Source organism: Podarcis tiliguerta (genome assembly GCF_965153285.1).
Source record: "Podarcis tiliguerta genome assembly, chromosome: 11".
NCBI lineage: Eukaryota > Metazoa > Chordata > Lepidosauria > Squamata > Lacertidae > Podarcis > Podarcis tiliguerta.
Window position 1 is genome coordinate 17,188,522 of NC_139544.1, and position 15,131 is coordinate 17,203,652.

General features: G+C 37.4%; 1 protein-coding gene across 9 annotated transcripts in view; it reads right to left on the reverse strand.

The window, feature by feature from the left end:
- CSNK1G3 (casein kinase 1 gamma 3) overlaps nt 1–15,131 on the reverse strand; it is a 53,428-nt gene that overhangs the window by 20,603 nt on the left and 17,694 nt on the right. For all 9 annotated transcript variants that reach the window (XM_083404168.1, XM_083404165.1, XM_083404171.1 and 6 more), the window contains 7 exons: nt 12,703–12,743; nt 11,020–11,089; nt 5,543–5,691; nt 3,693–3,927; nt 1,635–1,720; nt 1,457–1,541; nt 466–614 (listed from right to left, as the gene is read on the reverse strand). In XM_083404168.1, coding sequence (XP_083260294.1) covers nt 466–614; nt 1,457–1,541; nt 1,635–1,720; nt 3,693–3,927; nt 5,543–5,691; nt 11,020–11,089; nt 12,703–12,743 — 815 coding nt within the window. The remainder of the gene's footprint in view (nt 1–465; nt 615–1,456; nt 1,542–1,634; nt 1,721–3,692; nt 3,928–5,542; nt 5,692–11,019; nt 11,090–12,702; nt 12,744–15,131) is intronic.

Sequence of the window (15,131 nt, forward strand, 5' to 3'; positions counted from 1 at the left end):
AAACAAGTTGCCCTGATATGATTAAACATATGTGTTTTATAGGCTATCATACTGTCAAACTTAAAGAACATGGATTTCAGAGCTAGTTTCTGTAAATAAGACCTCATTAGGCTCCTTTGATTAGACCAACCAAACATAACAGAGCGGTAGGTATATACAAAGGAATGTGAAACAGGATATAGCTTTTGCAGTTCCTACTGCTAAAGTTCTGCTTACAGAGTAAATAGTGTCCTCTACACACTCAAAATGCAAGACAAATATAACCCAAGTATTCTTTTCAAAGAGAGAAAGGTCCTATGAAATATCTGCCTATGGCTTCAGAAAAAAAATTAAGGTAATAGAGGATGCAATGGAGTCTCTTCTATGTATTTGCTATACTGCAGAAAAGTAGCTTATATGCTAGCAGATATTCTGTCATGAGTTTCAGGGACATAAGAAGAGTACTTGTTAAAACTGTACACTTACCAGCTGTTTACCAATCCAGTCATATTCATAATCAAACATATAGCCCTTCCGATCAAACAAGTCTGTAAAGAGCTTTCTTAAGTAGTCATAGTCTGGTTTTTCAAAAAAATCTAGTCTTCTCACGTAACGAAGATATGTAGCCATTTCCTCTACATGAATAAACAAATAATTTTAAATATCAGTAAAAACAGAGACCTGCTACTCTAATCCTTAATTTAGTTTTCAAATACAGAAAAGTATTTTTACAAACTGAAATTTAGTGCACAAAAGGGGACTAAGTTTTGGCAATTGACTGAACCAAACACAATGCACTATATGTGGGAGTTGCCTTTGAAAATGGCCCAGAAACCTCAGCTTGTCCCAAGTAAGTCAACAAGACTGTTGACCAAGACAGGAATATGTAATCATATCGTTCCAGTGGTTTGCCATTTTCACTACCTTTCAGTCTGTTTCCAGGCACAGTTCAAAGGGCTGGTATTAACTTTTCAGGGAGGTACATTCCCAAAATACCCTATCAGATGTTTATTAAGGTTATCAGCTTTGGAGACACCACAAGTTTTGTAAGATGTTTCATAGCCAAATATTTTGCCAATTGTGAGATCGTTCTCAATATGGGATATTGGACTCTTAGCGATGAAAGCCCTTTTGGCAGCTGCATAGTTGATTTCTGAGATCTCCCTCATGAATTCACTACATGTCTACCAGCCACCAATTTCATGGTCAGCTTCATAAAATCTATTCGAAACAACAGTTCCTCTTACATAGCAGGCAAATGAAAAATGTGGGGGAGTACAAGAAACAATGAAACCTGTTTCCTCACCAATATGCTAAACATTAATTAAACCAAAATGGTGAAGGTAAGAGTCAAGAGAAAATATGCACGACTGACATCACAAATATGACCATGGTGTGGCAACTTAATTTAGTGAGCAACTTAAATTTGGCGATGTCAACTCTATACAGACAGTTCTTTTACAGAAGAAATGATTACCTGGAAAGTTCTCACACAGTACTTCTATGGGGGTTGCTCGCTTTGTGTCTCCAATTTTCTGATACCGTTCTTTCAGTGTATCTGCCTAAATTTGAAAAGATATTGAGTTGCTTCAGAAATATTTTATGAAACTATGACAATACTTGAGCAAACAAAATTCAAATAATTGGCACACTACCTTTAAGCCTTGCCATGGAAGACTGCCTCTTAAAAAATACATGAACATATGACCTAAAGCTTCCAAATCATCTCTTCTACTTTGCTCTGGAAAAGTAAAGTTAAAATGTTAAGACTCCAAGTTCTGAACTTATTCATAAGAAAGGAATGATACAAGATGCACAGCTACAAAAATATATTTGCTATGTTCTACAGCTTTTTCTCAAGTATAATTTTAGGTAAAAAAAAATCTTGGTAAGAAAACAAATTATTCTTTACTTATCAAGCCTTTAAAAGTGTGGAAATATGGAGTCTAAATTTAACTGCTACTGCTCTAATTAAATTATATATTTAAGTAAAAAAGAGCTGCTTTGAAAATGGACTGTGTTGTTGCCATGTTATAGCAACAAACAAGATATTGGAGGCTTAAACCTGCAAGAGTTGTGTTCTAGAAAGCCAAGCTAGAAAGCTCTCCATATTCCTGAATGCAAAAAATGAACTCTGCCTATTGATTTAAGAAACATGTGCTTCTCTTCCCCTCCACCCACCACCTTTTTTTCTTTTAGGGAAGTGTGGAGAGTTTCCAAAGGCTGCATGCAAAACTGCTCACAGCACCCTTTCAGGACTAGGGAGTGGAAGGAGAATAATAGCTATGAACACCGCTTTTAAGTTCCCCCCAGTTTTATGGCTGTATTATGAAAGGTGCCCACAACACACTGTTCTCCCTTCTGAAAAAGCAGAGAACATCATACACTGGCTTCTGAAAGCACTTGCGAAACTGCCATGGTTCCAGTCTTACACAAATTCCAGATCAAGTCAAAGAGAAAGCCCCATCTGCAGTTCTTAAAACACTTTTGAGTTGTTTGGATCCAGGAGGTTTATTCTCTTTCTACAAAAGAATAAAAAGCAAGCCACATCCTCCAGAGCACAACCTTTAAAACAGTAGTACACATTTAACCATATGAGAGGCTGCTTGTTCACTTGAAATCTTCCAAGGTCCTGCTATAGGTGTCCCTGCCCTCAGTTTAGGTAATTGACAAGTGGGGATAAGACACTTTTCTGTGGTGGCCCTTCATTTTTGGAACTCATTCCACAGAGCTCTATGAGGCACACAAGCTTATATTCTTGGACACGCTAATTATCCAGGGCTTTTACTTAACTGGATCTTTACTGCTGCTGCTTTTTATGTAGCACTGATAGTGGTTTGTTTATTTTGATTGTTTCATTTCTATTGTTATATTTACCGTATCTGTTTTGAATTTTGTAGCGTGAGCTATCTTGGACACAAAGTTACAAAACAGTTGCTATTAGCATTGAGTTGTATGATGAATCACAGCCATCATGGTTGGAATAGGAAAGAAAAAAAGAGATAACTCAAAATGAAAAGGTACAGATGGTATGGTCCAAATGCCCATGTAGTACAATATCTGTTCTCACAGTGGCCAACCAGAAGCCAATGGAGAGCCCACAAGCAAGAAACGAGCACAATGCACTCACTATGCAACCCAGCAACTAGTATTTAGAGACATACTGGACTAGCAGCCATCTATAGCCCATCTATGTGCTCCATCAATCCCCTTTAAAAGCCATCCAAATAGGTGGCTATCACTGCGTCTTATGTCAGTGAATTCCATAGTTTAACAATATGCACTGTGTGAAGAATTACTTTTTTTGCCTCTTCTGAATCTTCCACCATTCAGGTTGATTGCCTGACTCTGGTTTCTAATATGATGCAAGAAAGAAAAATAATATCTCTACTTCTCCACTCAATTTTACACATTTCTATAGGTAAAGGTAAAAAGGTAAAGGACCCCTGGACAGTTAAGTCCACCTTAATGGTATTTTATTTAAAACGAAAAGCCCCATACATTGTAACATTTCCTCATACTCAAGTGTCCACTACTTAAACACAAAAGCAAGTATTTTTATGCTCAACATGCACTCAAGTACCCTTCGATAAAACAAATAAAGCCTATCTGAGCTACAAAAACAAGTCGTTTGCAAAAGTGATTAATATGCACAGAGCTGGTCAGAATTCTAGTGAATTGGTTAAGTTTGTGTTCTAAAAATAAATACATACCTTTTCCTAAATGTGTATTTATACTCATGTATCTAGCAGTTCCTGTAAGGCTTTTGTGTTCTCGGTATGGTATGTGCTTCTTTGTCTCTGGATCTATATATTCTTTTGCCAAACCAAAATCTATAATATGAATAATTTGTTGAGTTTTGTTTCCTGGTCGTCCTATTAAGAAGTTTTCAGGTTTTACATCTCTGTATATTAAGTTCTTTGAATGAACATATTCCATTCGAGAAATCTATTAAACAGAATGAAAGAAAGTTTGTTTGTTTTTTACCACAACTATAATAGCAGAACAAATAAAAACAAAAAATTGCTATATCTTTTCTGTCTTGAAAGAACCTGTTTCTTCATGTGTCAAAATAAAAATGGAAGCTCTTCTTTCATTGAAACGTCTAGCTTTGGTTGAGGCTGCAACAGCAGGCACTCTTTTATGACTAGTGAGCAGCTAAGTGGCCTAGCACGAACAACAAAACACATGGACTCCCAACATGGACTGCTTCCCAGTCATTTTGCTGCTGCTCTATGCTGAACTTAGGCCATGGTTTGGTTTAATACGTCATCTACATCCAGGCTGTCTCCAGACAAGCTACAAACTGTAACAAAACTTTCCCTCATGATCTATGATTGATGGTTTGCCTAGGGAGACCTGAACCATGAGTCAATGTTCTGATAACACGTTAAGCCAAACTACAACACAGCAGCAAAACATCTGAGAAGCAAAGCAGCAATGTTCACTTCTTCGGGAGTACACACGTTTGCTTCTTAGTGCTGAGTCACAGTGTGTGTTTCAATTACTCTTTGTTAAACTAAGTAGTGCTTGCATTCTGTCCATTAAGATTATTAGGCAACCACTTTTAAACTTTAATGCACCTAAGGAAAAAATAGCCAAGATGACAGTGTGTAACACTTCTCAGAAAAAGGAAACTTGATTTTTAGGAAAAGGCTGCAAAATTTATTGTGAAGAAAATGGATTTGTGATAAGAATTCAAACCTGCTTAATAGAACCCCAGCACTGCCTTGTAAATTAAATGGGTGCTGAATGAACAGACCTCAAAATATTATGAAAATCTGCACCTGAATTACATAATGCAGAAACTGGTACTCAACGTAGCATGCTGAAAATCAGTTTCTAGGTAGTACAACAATTAAAATGAGCCTGAAATATGAAGACAGTCCCAAGTGAAATCTCAGAAACCCAGAAAGGATAAGATCCAAGGAGGACTCCTGTGGAAGAATAGTTTGCAACGGGGGGGGGGGGGGCAGCGGTTGCATTGCTATTTGGTCCTTTCCATGAATAACAGAGACAGAGCAAAATAATTCACAAAGTTCAGATTTTCTACATTCAAATGTTTTTCATCAGTGAGCATACAGCATCCTCAATTATATTTCATGCTAGGTCTAAAGGTAATGGTTTGTTTATTAATGTTAAGTATAAAGATGTGGCTTGGATCCAGAGAAGCCCCTCTACAAATAAAAGGGAGGTGAAAAGCAGAGGTTGTCTCTAGTAAAAGGGGGATGGGAGGCAATATTTGCTGATTCCCCCTCCCCCCTCCAGCTATCTTCCACAATATTTCAGAGGTTCTTCCAACACTTTGAAGCAGGTTTTTAGTGGAATCTGTGTGAATCATCTGCCCTCCTTTCAATGACTAGAACTCTGCTCATAGGACCTCCATAGCCAACCCTTTGTCTTCATGACATCTAACAGTACCGTTCACAGAGAAATACAGTGGAAAACAACCCTAAAAAGTTTTAAGCAACCAGGTGACACATTCTTTCTGCATTTGCTCAAAGAATATCCAGCTAATACTGAATGGACCATTATTTAAAAAAGAAAATAGAAGTATACTCACCAACTGTATGGCTATCATAAGAACAGTTTTTAGAGAAAAAGTCCTATCGCACAAGTCAAATAAATCTTCCAAACTAGGTCCCAGTAGTTCCAGCACCATAGCATTATACTTGCCACAAGGGCCAAAATAGTAAACCTGAGGTATTCCATCTGGGAAAATGAAATGAAACAGTCATTTCAACACACTTTTGTTCTAAGAACCATCTCACATTTCAACTGGAGAATAATTAAGACTATCTTACACAAAGATTTCCACAGACTTTAAGCTACTTATCACTATTAAGTTTCTTGTTTCAGGAAATATTTGATTCACTAAATAATTCTTAAGTTCTCCCTTTTCATTGTAGTTTGGGCTGTACCTGAAATATTATACTGAAATACTAGGTTTTGTAATCCTAGGAATGTGCAGACTTAAATGTTGGTATTTAATTATTTGCTATGACAGGTTGCCAGTAATTGTGCACAATAACTTAATTACAAGATAAACATCCACACACAAGGTACACAATGAACTTTATGAAGCCCATTCTTATGGTATCTTGCTAAGTCTAGCACATTGTCTACTTAACGGTTATTATGCACCACTGCCATCAAGATAAAATATAAAGTTACAACCAATGAATTTTAGTATTTTTACCAGAAGGTGCTAGAATTTCTAGCATTTTGCCCATGTCTATACTGAATATTGTCCATCATCTTCTGTTTGCTACAACAGAACCAAGGTTCTGCGGATTTCTAAATCCCACAAACTGTATCTATGGAGCTCAAGAATAAGCACTTCACAGTGCATGAGATCAATCAAGCTAACCTGAATCTAATAATACATTGCTCTTTCAGAACATGTGTAGTTCAGACCTAAAACATTTATCTGGTTTGAGCCAGCGGCTCTGAAAACAATCCCAGTGGCAATTTTATGAAACATTATCTAGAAGAGCATGCAATGGTGTATGGGCGATAGGCCTGCACTGTTATGCAGCTAACCGTGTCTACTCAGAAATAAGTTCAACTGAATTCAATGGCACTTGTGTGGAAGTAAATGGTGTTGCAATTACAGCTTTAGATAATGCTCAGAGCAGACCCATTGAAATAAATGAATCTAAGTTGGCTATCACCATGTGGATATAGGCAGATTACTCTATTGTTCATTCTCAGGGGTACATCAACAAGATATGCCTGTGCATCTCTTACTATCATCATCATCATCATCATCATCATCATCATCTATCTGTTATTACTATCAATAGTGGTTCAAAATCTGGACTCAAAGCTGTATGCCTGTGTTTATATAAAAAAAATGCTGTAAGACCCCAAATAAACTGTATTTTCCAACAGCAGATATATAAAGTTATAGTGCTTCCTAATGCTCCTTAACCTAGTGTACCAGTTTTCCTTGGCCAAAGAAAAAGCTACAAATGATTTGTGGTGTATTTTATTCAAAGCATGTTTCAGAGAACATGTTTTCTGTGAAGAGCCTGTGGCCCATGGAAAACAATCAAGTGCCATAATCAAAAGTAGGCAGTGCCTTGGGCGGGGGGGGGGGGTTGGAATCAGTGGGAGTGGTATACTTTATTTGTGGCCTCTATTTTCAGCTACCCCTCCCCTTCCTTTCTCTCTGATCCCTCTGTCAGTGTTGAAAGAAAATATCGAAGCTCAGCAATGGAAACAGCTTGTGCAGAGATACCAGAGGTTGCCTGCTTTTCTCCCATTCAACCTTTACCCAGCTAGGTACAGAACATATACAAACATGCCCTACATTGGATATTTTTGATGCTTTGGGGGGGATCCTCAAAGGTAGCTTACCCATCATGCACCAGTATCACTATGCTCCTTTCATCCCAACACAACAAAGTTGGGGAACTTCAAGCCCACAACACCCACTCTTTGTCCCACCCCCACCAGCAGGTTTTAGGCTGAAAAGAACTTCTTATTGAAACCAATAGCTGGGTTTATTTTGAAACCTAATTATGGTATGGGAGCTAGACTTGTAGAACAGACCCCCTCAGGAACTCCAAGTAGTTTAGGAAAGTGTCTGAAATCTATCTACATGATACATACAGATAATAGGATGCTGCTAATGACGAACAAGCAAAACATTTCTACTGAATAATATATACAAAGTACTTTATCATATTAAGCTGTTTTGTTGTCAAAGTTAACATCTAGTTTCTTGTTCACAGAACTATGAACTAAACATCATCAAAATATAGTAGAAAATACAACAAACAACAATGCCCTCTGATGCTTCACTACTGTGGTTCAAATTTAGGCGGCCAACGGGGGGCCACTAGGGGGCGCATTGGAAAATGGCCGACAATACCATCTCTCCGACCCACACGGGGTAATTAAGAGGCTGTTATGGGAGTAGGCAGCCTCCCTTGTTGCCCCAAGGAAATGGGGAACACTGCCCTTGCGTGCTGTGCCCATAAATCACCCCCTAATTCGAAAGAAGGGGGTGAGGGCCCTAGGCAGAATGCCCCCGTGTGGACCTCGGCTCTCCTGGACGCTGTCTCTGATTGCACACTAGTTGCAGCAATTTGGAATAATTAATTACAAAAGAAGCAATTGCACATATTTCAAGTGAAGAAGGGGAGTGAAGACTGCTAGATTAAGTGACCTCTGCGAAAGAAGACGATGGGTTGGAGAAACAGGAATATTTTACGATGAAGATACACCAAAGGCTGGGTATGTTGACAATGGGACTGAAGGGGGGGGGGCTTTTTTACTTTCCTTCTATGTGATTTACAAGAACCCCTCCTCATTAGAATCGTCGGTTGAACTGACCCAAGCAGGATGATTAAGGTCTGTGTGGAGATAAACTTTAACCAAAAGTATGCTTTATGGAGATCGAGAAGCAATAAGAGCTTTTGGGAATGGTGCAGCAATTAATTCGGAGTCGCCCAAATAATATACTTATTAAACGACGAAGATACAAGTAGATCCCTTGCTGTCGCTAGATACCTGATTAATGTTTTATTTCAAAAGAGGAGAAATGGATCACTGTATGACTCTGACAGTTAGCTAAACTTAAGAACCATCAATAAGTGCCAGAACTAAGACGCATACCCCCAAAATCTGATGGATGTGAATTGCGGTTTACATAGAGGGAGCTTATTGTGTACAATGTTTACTTAACTGAAGTAAAATTGGTTTTATATGGGTGTTTTAACTTGAAACTGTTTAAATTGTATTGTTTATGGATAAATTTTGATGTATTGTTTTCGATATGGGCCAATGGCCGCAAATTAAAGAATTTCAGAATTTCAGACTTTCGGAGTCGCCATCTTGCCAAAGGATTTATAGCCGGGAGGAAGAACAGACTTGTTTTCAGACTGCATTCCTAGTGAATCTCCTCAGAGGTTTTGAGAAAGGAGGCAGATTGGTGAAGATTAATGATGCTAAGACTGTTTTGATGTATGGAAGTGATGTTATATGGAAAACGTCTGGATATGGCTACTGGATAAAAAAAAAAATATCCACGCAGGATTACAAACTGTTCTAACCAGCTTGCGGAGACTATCAGAGGTCACAAAGAGAAAGGAAAAATATATGAAAATAACAACAAGAGATGTGGAAAAACAATAAGAAAGGACTGGATCATAAGGTTAGATTTGTGGACATTAAAACATCAGTAAGAAGCAAGAAGTTGATTGGATCCCCTTCGGAACTTGAAATATGGGTACCCCCAACAAAAATTTAAAATTTGGCTATGTAATTTGGAATTTATGTAATTTGGTTTGATTTGATGTGATTGGTCGGTTAATAAAAATGATTCTTAAAAAAAAATTTAGGCGGCCAACAATTCTCCTAACAATGTCAACTAGAAATCTGACATGAATGCAACCAGTTATAATAGACATCTTCTTTTGTAACAGCAGTATAGAAGATATAATCATAAATGGTTTTGTCATGTATGTACGCTAAGCTCTTGTTCTAGATGAAAAATATTAGCAACCTAACTTGCATTAGTCTGGCTCTTATATCTCATTAAATGAGTTAAAATGAAATGTGGTTTTATGTGAACAAGGAGTATGCTGATGCATGCTGCTAGATCACAGGCATTTTGGTTTTCCCCAGTTCCTGCTGCTGCCACACTGGCAAGGAAAGCAGCAAACAAACCATGAGTAAAGAGCAAGTGAATAAACCATGAAACCAGGTTCTGCCAAAACAACAAGTCAGGCTATGACTTTGTTTCTTATCCAGCACAGCAGGAGTGGAGAGAGAAGTGCCTGCAATTTCAGGATTGTATACCAGCATTCTGCTTGCTCTTGTTAAACCACATTTTATTTTAACTCCAATTTAATATGATTTGCAAGCCAGGCATTCATCTACTGCAATTTGGGCAACAAAGAAAAACTAGAAACTTTATTTTCAAACACGCTGTGATATATGTTGGTCATCTTGGGTTTTGGAGAACATGCAACATCAGCAAGCAGAACATGGAATTGATGCAAAACCTGTAAGAATGCTCTTTGGCATACTATTTCTTACATAAATCATAGCAGCGTATTGGATTTGCAATATAATTTCAATCTATTCAAACCTACTACCTCAGGGGTTACTGCTATAATTAAGGACAATGAAGACTAAACAGTACTGAAAGAAGTGGCAAGAGATTTGGTGAGGCATAACTAAATAGAAATGAGTGAACAACCAATTCCTACTGCTCCCAGAACACTAGTTTTGACATCTTTATTTCAGTGGATTCCAGGTGGATTTTTAAGAACTTCAGACTCGACAAATGTATGAGGCAAACACTTTCTATTCCCTGCATTTCTGGCTTCTTGGTTCCTGCCATTCCTATGGGGAAGGTGCATTTTCTTATGATACGCAGGGTAGAAGTTATCCAAAGAGGAGTACTGTCTAAATTTATTATAAGCTACTGTGTAGCACCTTGTCCTATGACCGATTTCCATAATGATAGGCATAAAATACACACATGGAAGACAGCCAGTAAGGTCTGCACCCAGTTCTGGTCATGGAGAACAGGAGAAGCATATTTTCTGAACACAGCTGCCTCACCAAAGTATTTCACTTTGGTCTCTGAGCTACATTTTATACTACTCACGTAAAGTCAAACTGAATGTTATATACTATATTGTAATATGGAATTAAATCTCAGCAACACTTTCTCCAAACTAGCCTTACAAGGATCGAGGTACCTAACTTTCACTGGCAGATGTTTTTCCTCTGAAAAATGTATTTCCACAGGGCAAACATATGCTGAACGCTGGCCAGAGTAAAAGAAATCTGAGCGATTTCAACAGAAAATTGTCATCGGGCTAATTCTAGATGTAGCTTCAATGAACTGTGTAGCAAGTACCTGTGACTACTAATATAAACCAATTACATTAAATATACTTGTGTGTGATAAAATGCACAAATATTTACATATCAAACTGTGGGACTTTTATTAACCAATCTATAACCTCATTATTGTAGTACTTCACATTATGCTACAACTTGCTAAATTATACTTACCACCAGATCCTAACTGCTTGTAGAATCTGTATTCCAAGTGCAGCTGTGGTGCTCTTGACTTCATTGGCTCCTGAAGAGACCAAGATTTTAGATTTTAAAAGTCAAGTTCTCAGCGCAACAATGTTAATGCGACTGCTATCTGAAGAAATATCTTTCCAATTTTCTTTCAACCAAAAGAGACTTTGACAATATTTACTTTCTTAAACCCGTTTATCACAGTGCAATGCTGATAATACAATATTTACACCTCATTTAATTTGTACTCCATACTGCATATAGAACTGTCATTTCAAAAATATTTCTTTGGGATTAGGAAGAAACACTGGATGCCAAAGGCAGAATTAAAATATATGCAATGTCTGGAGGTGCTGTTAATTTAGCAATTACAGGAGTAGAAATCTCAGTTTCAAAGGAACACAGGCCACTAGCAGCCAGGAAAAGCATATGGGTACAAACATGTGACTACTGCAATAGTAACTTCCCCAAGTGATCCCTCTTCCAAGGCAAGCGACTGTTTTGAGTGCCCCCTAACATAAAAACCTCACGTTAGGTCAATGTAGACAGTATTTATTTTCTCTTCCTTGATCCTCTGAAACAGGGAGGACCACTCCCCTCCCCTTTTCTGAATCTCTTCTAGTCCGCCTTTTCACCAGACACCACTTCAGTAAAAGGGTGGAGGAAGAGGGAGACACAGAGATGATTTCCTTTCACAGCCAAACTCCCCAGATTTTATCACACAGCTAATGCCAAGGGCGATTGGGACAAATCAAAGCGTCTGTGCTTTCCCTTTGGTTATTAACAATGGCGGGGTGGGGGGGTGCAGAAATACATGCACGTCCAAAACTCAAGGCATTAGATACAATGCCAAGTAGAGTAACACTGCTGAAATATAAAGATCAGTAACACTAAATAAAGTATTTAACAGGAGCAAATCATAGGCAACCAAAAAGCTTAGAAAATATGGAACAATACTACAAGGGGCAGAACACAGATCTTCAGTGAAATGCTGGCACTCTTGACCCAATGACAAGATTGACTAGAAAGGGTCAGCAGAAGCATAGGCCATATTGTCAATTATTATTAATTTATTTATACCCTGCCCATCTGACTGGGTTGCCCCAGCCACTGTGGGTGGCTTCTAGCGTATCTAAAAACATAATACTGTAAAACATTACACATTTTAAAAGGTTGCACATGTTTTTCAAAGCACTGAGAGAAACTACCCAGATAATCTGTTTAGGTCTGAGCTTTGTAATAGCAAGAAGTTTCTTTTTTTAGTATTTATCACCAGGACGTTAAATTAATTGCCATTTTCTGTAGGGCTGTGGCAGATGGAATGAGCATGTCCTGGTGTTCCATGTTGCCAAAAATTGCTTGGAAAAATGCTGGGCCCGTTGGGAGTGCTAAGCCAGTACTGAGCCAGTCATTTGAGTAGTAACAAGCAGCTTGAAAATATTAAACTATACATATTAGCAAAAAGCTTTGATGAAACGTATTTTAACCATTGGTATACTGAATAATAAATGACTTGCTGTATCATGGAAAAGTGGAAGTAGCTGGCAACTGTGTGATCTCTGAATAAGGCCCGTAACTCTTTCATTTTGGATACAACTTGTTGAAAGCAAGCATTATTTAGTTTATGAAAATCTAAGAGCTTGTAATTATTAATGAGTGTCAACTTACCAGCTTAATTGCCACATATTCATTTGTATACAAATTTTTTCCTTGAAAGATAAGAAACAAGAATGTCAGATTTCATACCTCTGTAATATGTATATATATATATATATAGATGACAAAACGTCTACATTGAAATAAAAAGTTGATGAAACTTGCCGATTTACTTCAATATGTAAAGTCTGTCAAACTCTTATTGACCATGAAAAATCAACATTTTATTAGTATACTATCAATCTGCACTGGGTATTAAATACAATAAAGCTAGTTAAAGAAAACTAATGTGCAGCAGCTGATAGCTTCAGACACACACTTGTTCCTTGAGCTATTTGTTTATCTTTCAGCATTGAAAATTGTTACTTTAAGAAGTATAGCCTCTTTTAGTTTGTACAGATGGGAACTAACAATTACACACACAGAAAATCACACCACACAGAAAATCACAATGCTTACCTAAACACAGGCTTGGACTCTAGCTTTCATTCAGTGAATGAAACTAAGATCACTGAAGGGGGGATCTTTCACTCCCCACTTGCAGACACCAGTGCTGCTATAAAATCTATTTTGGAAATTGGATGAGAATTGGGAATGGTTTACGGGGCTGCACAGGAATCTGTTCAAGTTGCCCTCCCCCCGCCTTACATAAATGAAGGGGCAATTTAGGATCCAAGGCATAGTAACTGTATAATCGTATCTGCATTTTATTAACACACAATGATGAACTATGCAACCAATGAAATACAATACAGTTTAAAGAAGCTTAACTGATTATTCTGAGCATGCAATGTTTATTAATTGTTTAGTCAACCATAAACAATTTCTGAAAATTATTCCAGTACGAACAATAAGCAAACCTAAACAAGTTAATGACCTTATAACCCTCTTAAACTGTAGAGCCTTGATTAAAGTGTTTAATTACAACTCATATCAACACAATTTTCCCTAATAAGAAGTTAACTGCCCTTTAATTAAAATTATGTAGAGATATCACAAAAGGTAGTTAAAGGATTGCAGAGTTCTACCTAAACAACAGAGGAGGGGTTACTTTTTTCCACTGACTAATGTAAAGTAAAAATATCAGAACATTGCACTTTACTTATTAACATAAAGTTACAAATTCCAACAGAAAGACAGACTTTGCCTGCTTTTCCCAATAATGTTTATGCCACTTAACTGTTCCATGAGTAGCTTAACTTGAAAGGACAAGACTGTCAATGATCATAAATAGTAATTTCGCTGGATTTACTTTTATATTTCTAGAACTGAAACAAATGGGGATATTTCTAAGTCAATGAGGAGCACTTTTTTATCCCAATAATTTGTATTGTTTCAGTACAGTGTAAGGACAACAACAAAACAACTCAAACAGGAAACATTAGTCCAGTTACACAGAGTAGACTCCACAACTTTACAATCACAAGTCTCTCCCCACTGTGAAATCTATGAATACAAAAACAAAAATCCAAGGGACACTACTTATTGACATATCCACAGGAGCACTTAACTTTGATGGGCAATTATTTTAAAATAAGTGACCAGTTCAGCATATATTTTAATGTTAGACAGAACTACTGAAGTTCATCCCTTCCAAAATTTAGTTTATTAACTATATGTTCCATTAATTGATGTTTCAGCATATAGCCAAAACGTAAAGCTATTTGAGGTTTATAGAAAGGCACGACAAGAACAACAAAAATAATAATCAAGCCTTTCACTAACAACAACACTTTGCTATTTTATCTATAAATAACAGTTAGTTAGAATCACTAGGAAGCTTTTAGCATGAAGCAAGAGGCTAGATGAATGCTGACATCATCAAAAAAGAGTTACTCATTTTTCCTCCCAGACACCTGCCCCATAAACCATAATCTCAGATGTTAGTCATATTGGGTTCAGGTAATACAATTTTGTTGCACCATAGTAGCTGCCAAAAAGTAAGCATGGCTCTCTACTGCTTGGACTTATTCTTGTGTCAGTAACAGGTGAATATTTTGCTCATAGTTATATCCACCATGAAGAGTCTTTCATCCTTGAGGGCTACTGGCACGGCTGTAGGAGAAATCATGTAACCCTGACTACTAATATGATTGGGACATCCATATGTTATTGATGTGATGTCATGAATCTGTTTTTCTTTTTTGCTAACTGGTGTGTCAACAAAGCATTTTTCAGTTAAAGTGGGAGAAATTTTGTGAACCAGAAAAGAATATTTTATTGGCTCATGGCTTCTTTAAGAAATGGTAGAAAGTAGCATAGGTGAGCCAGCTGTTTCCTGGCTTCATGAGCAGCTGCTCAATCACAGCCTCAAAGGTTATGAGAAATGTGGAGCTGGAGCTCCTTAAGGAGTTGGAGCAGAGCCCTTTCATTAGCTTTATCATTAATCATACTCTGAAGAAAAAAAATACTAAAGCTTTTAGTTTCTAAATCTAAACACA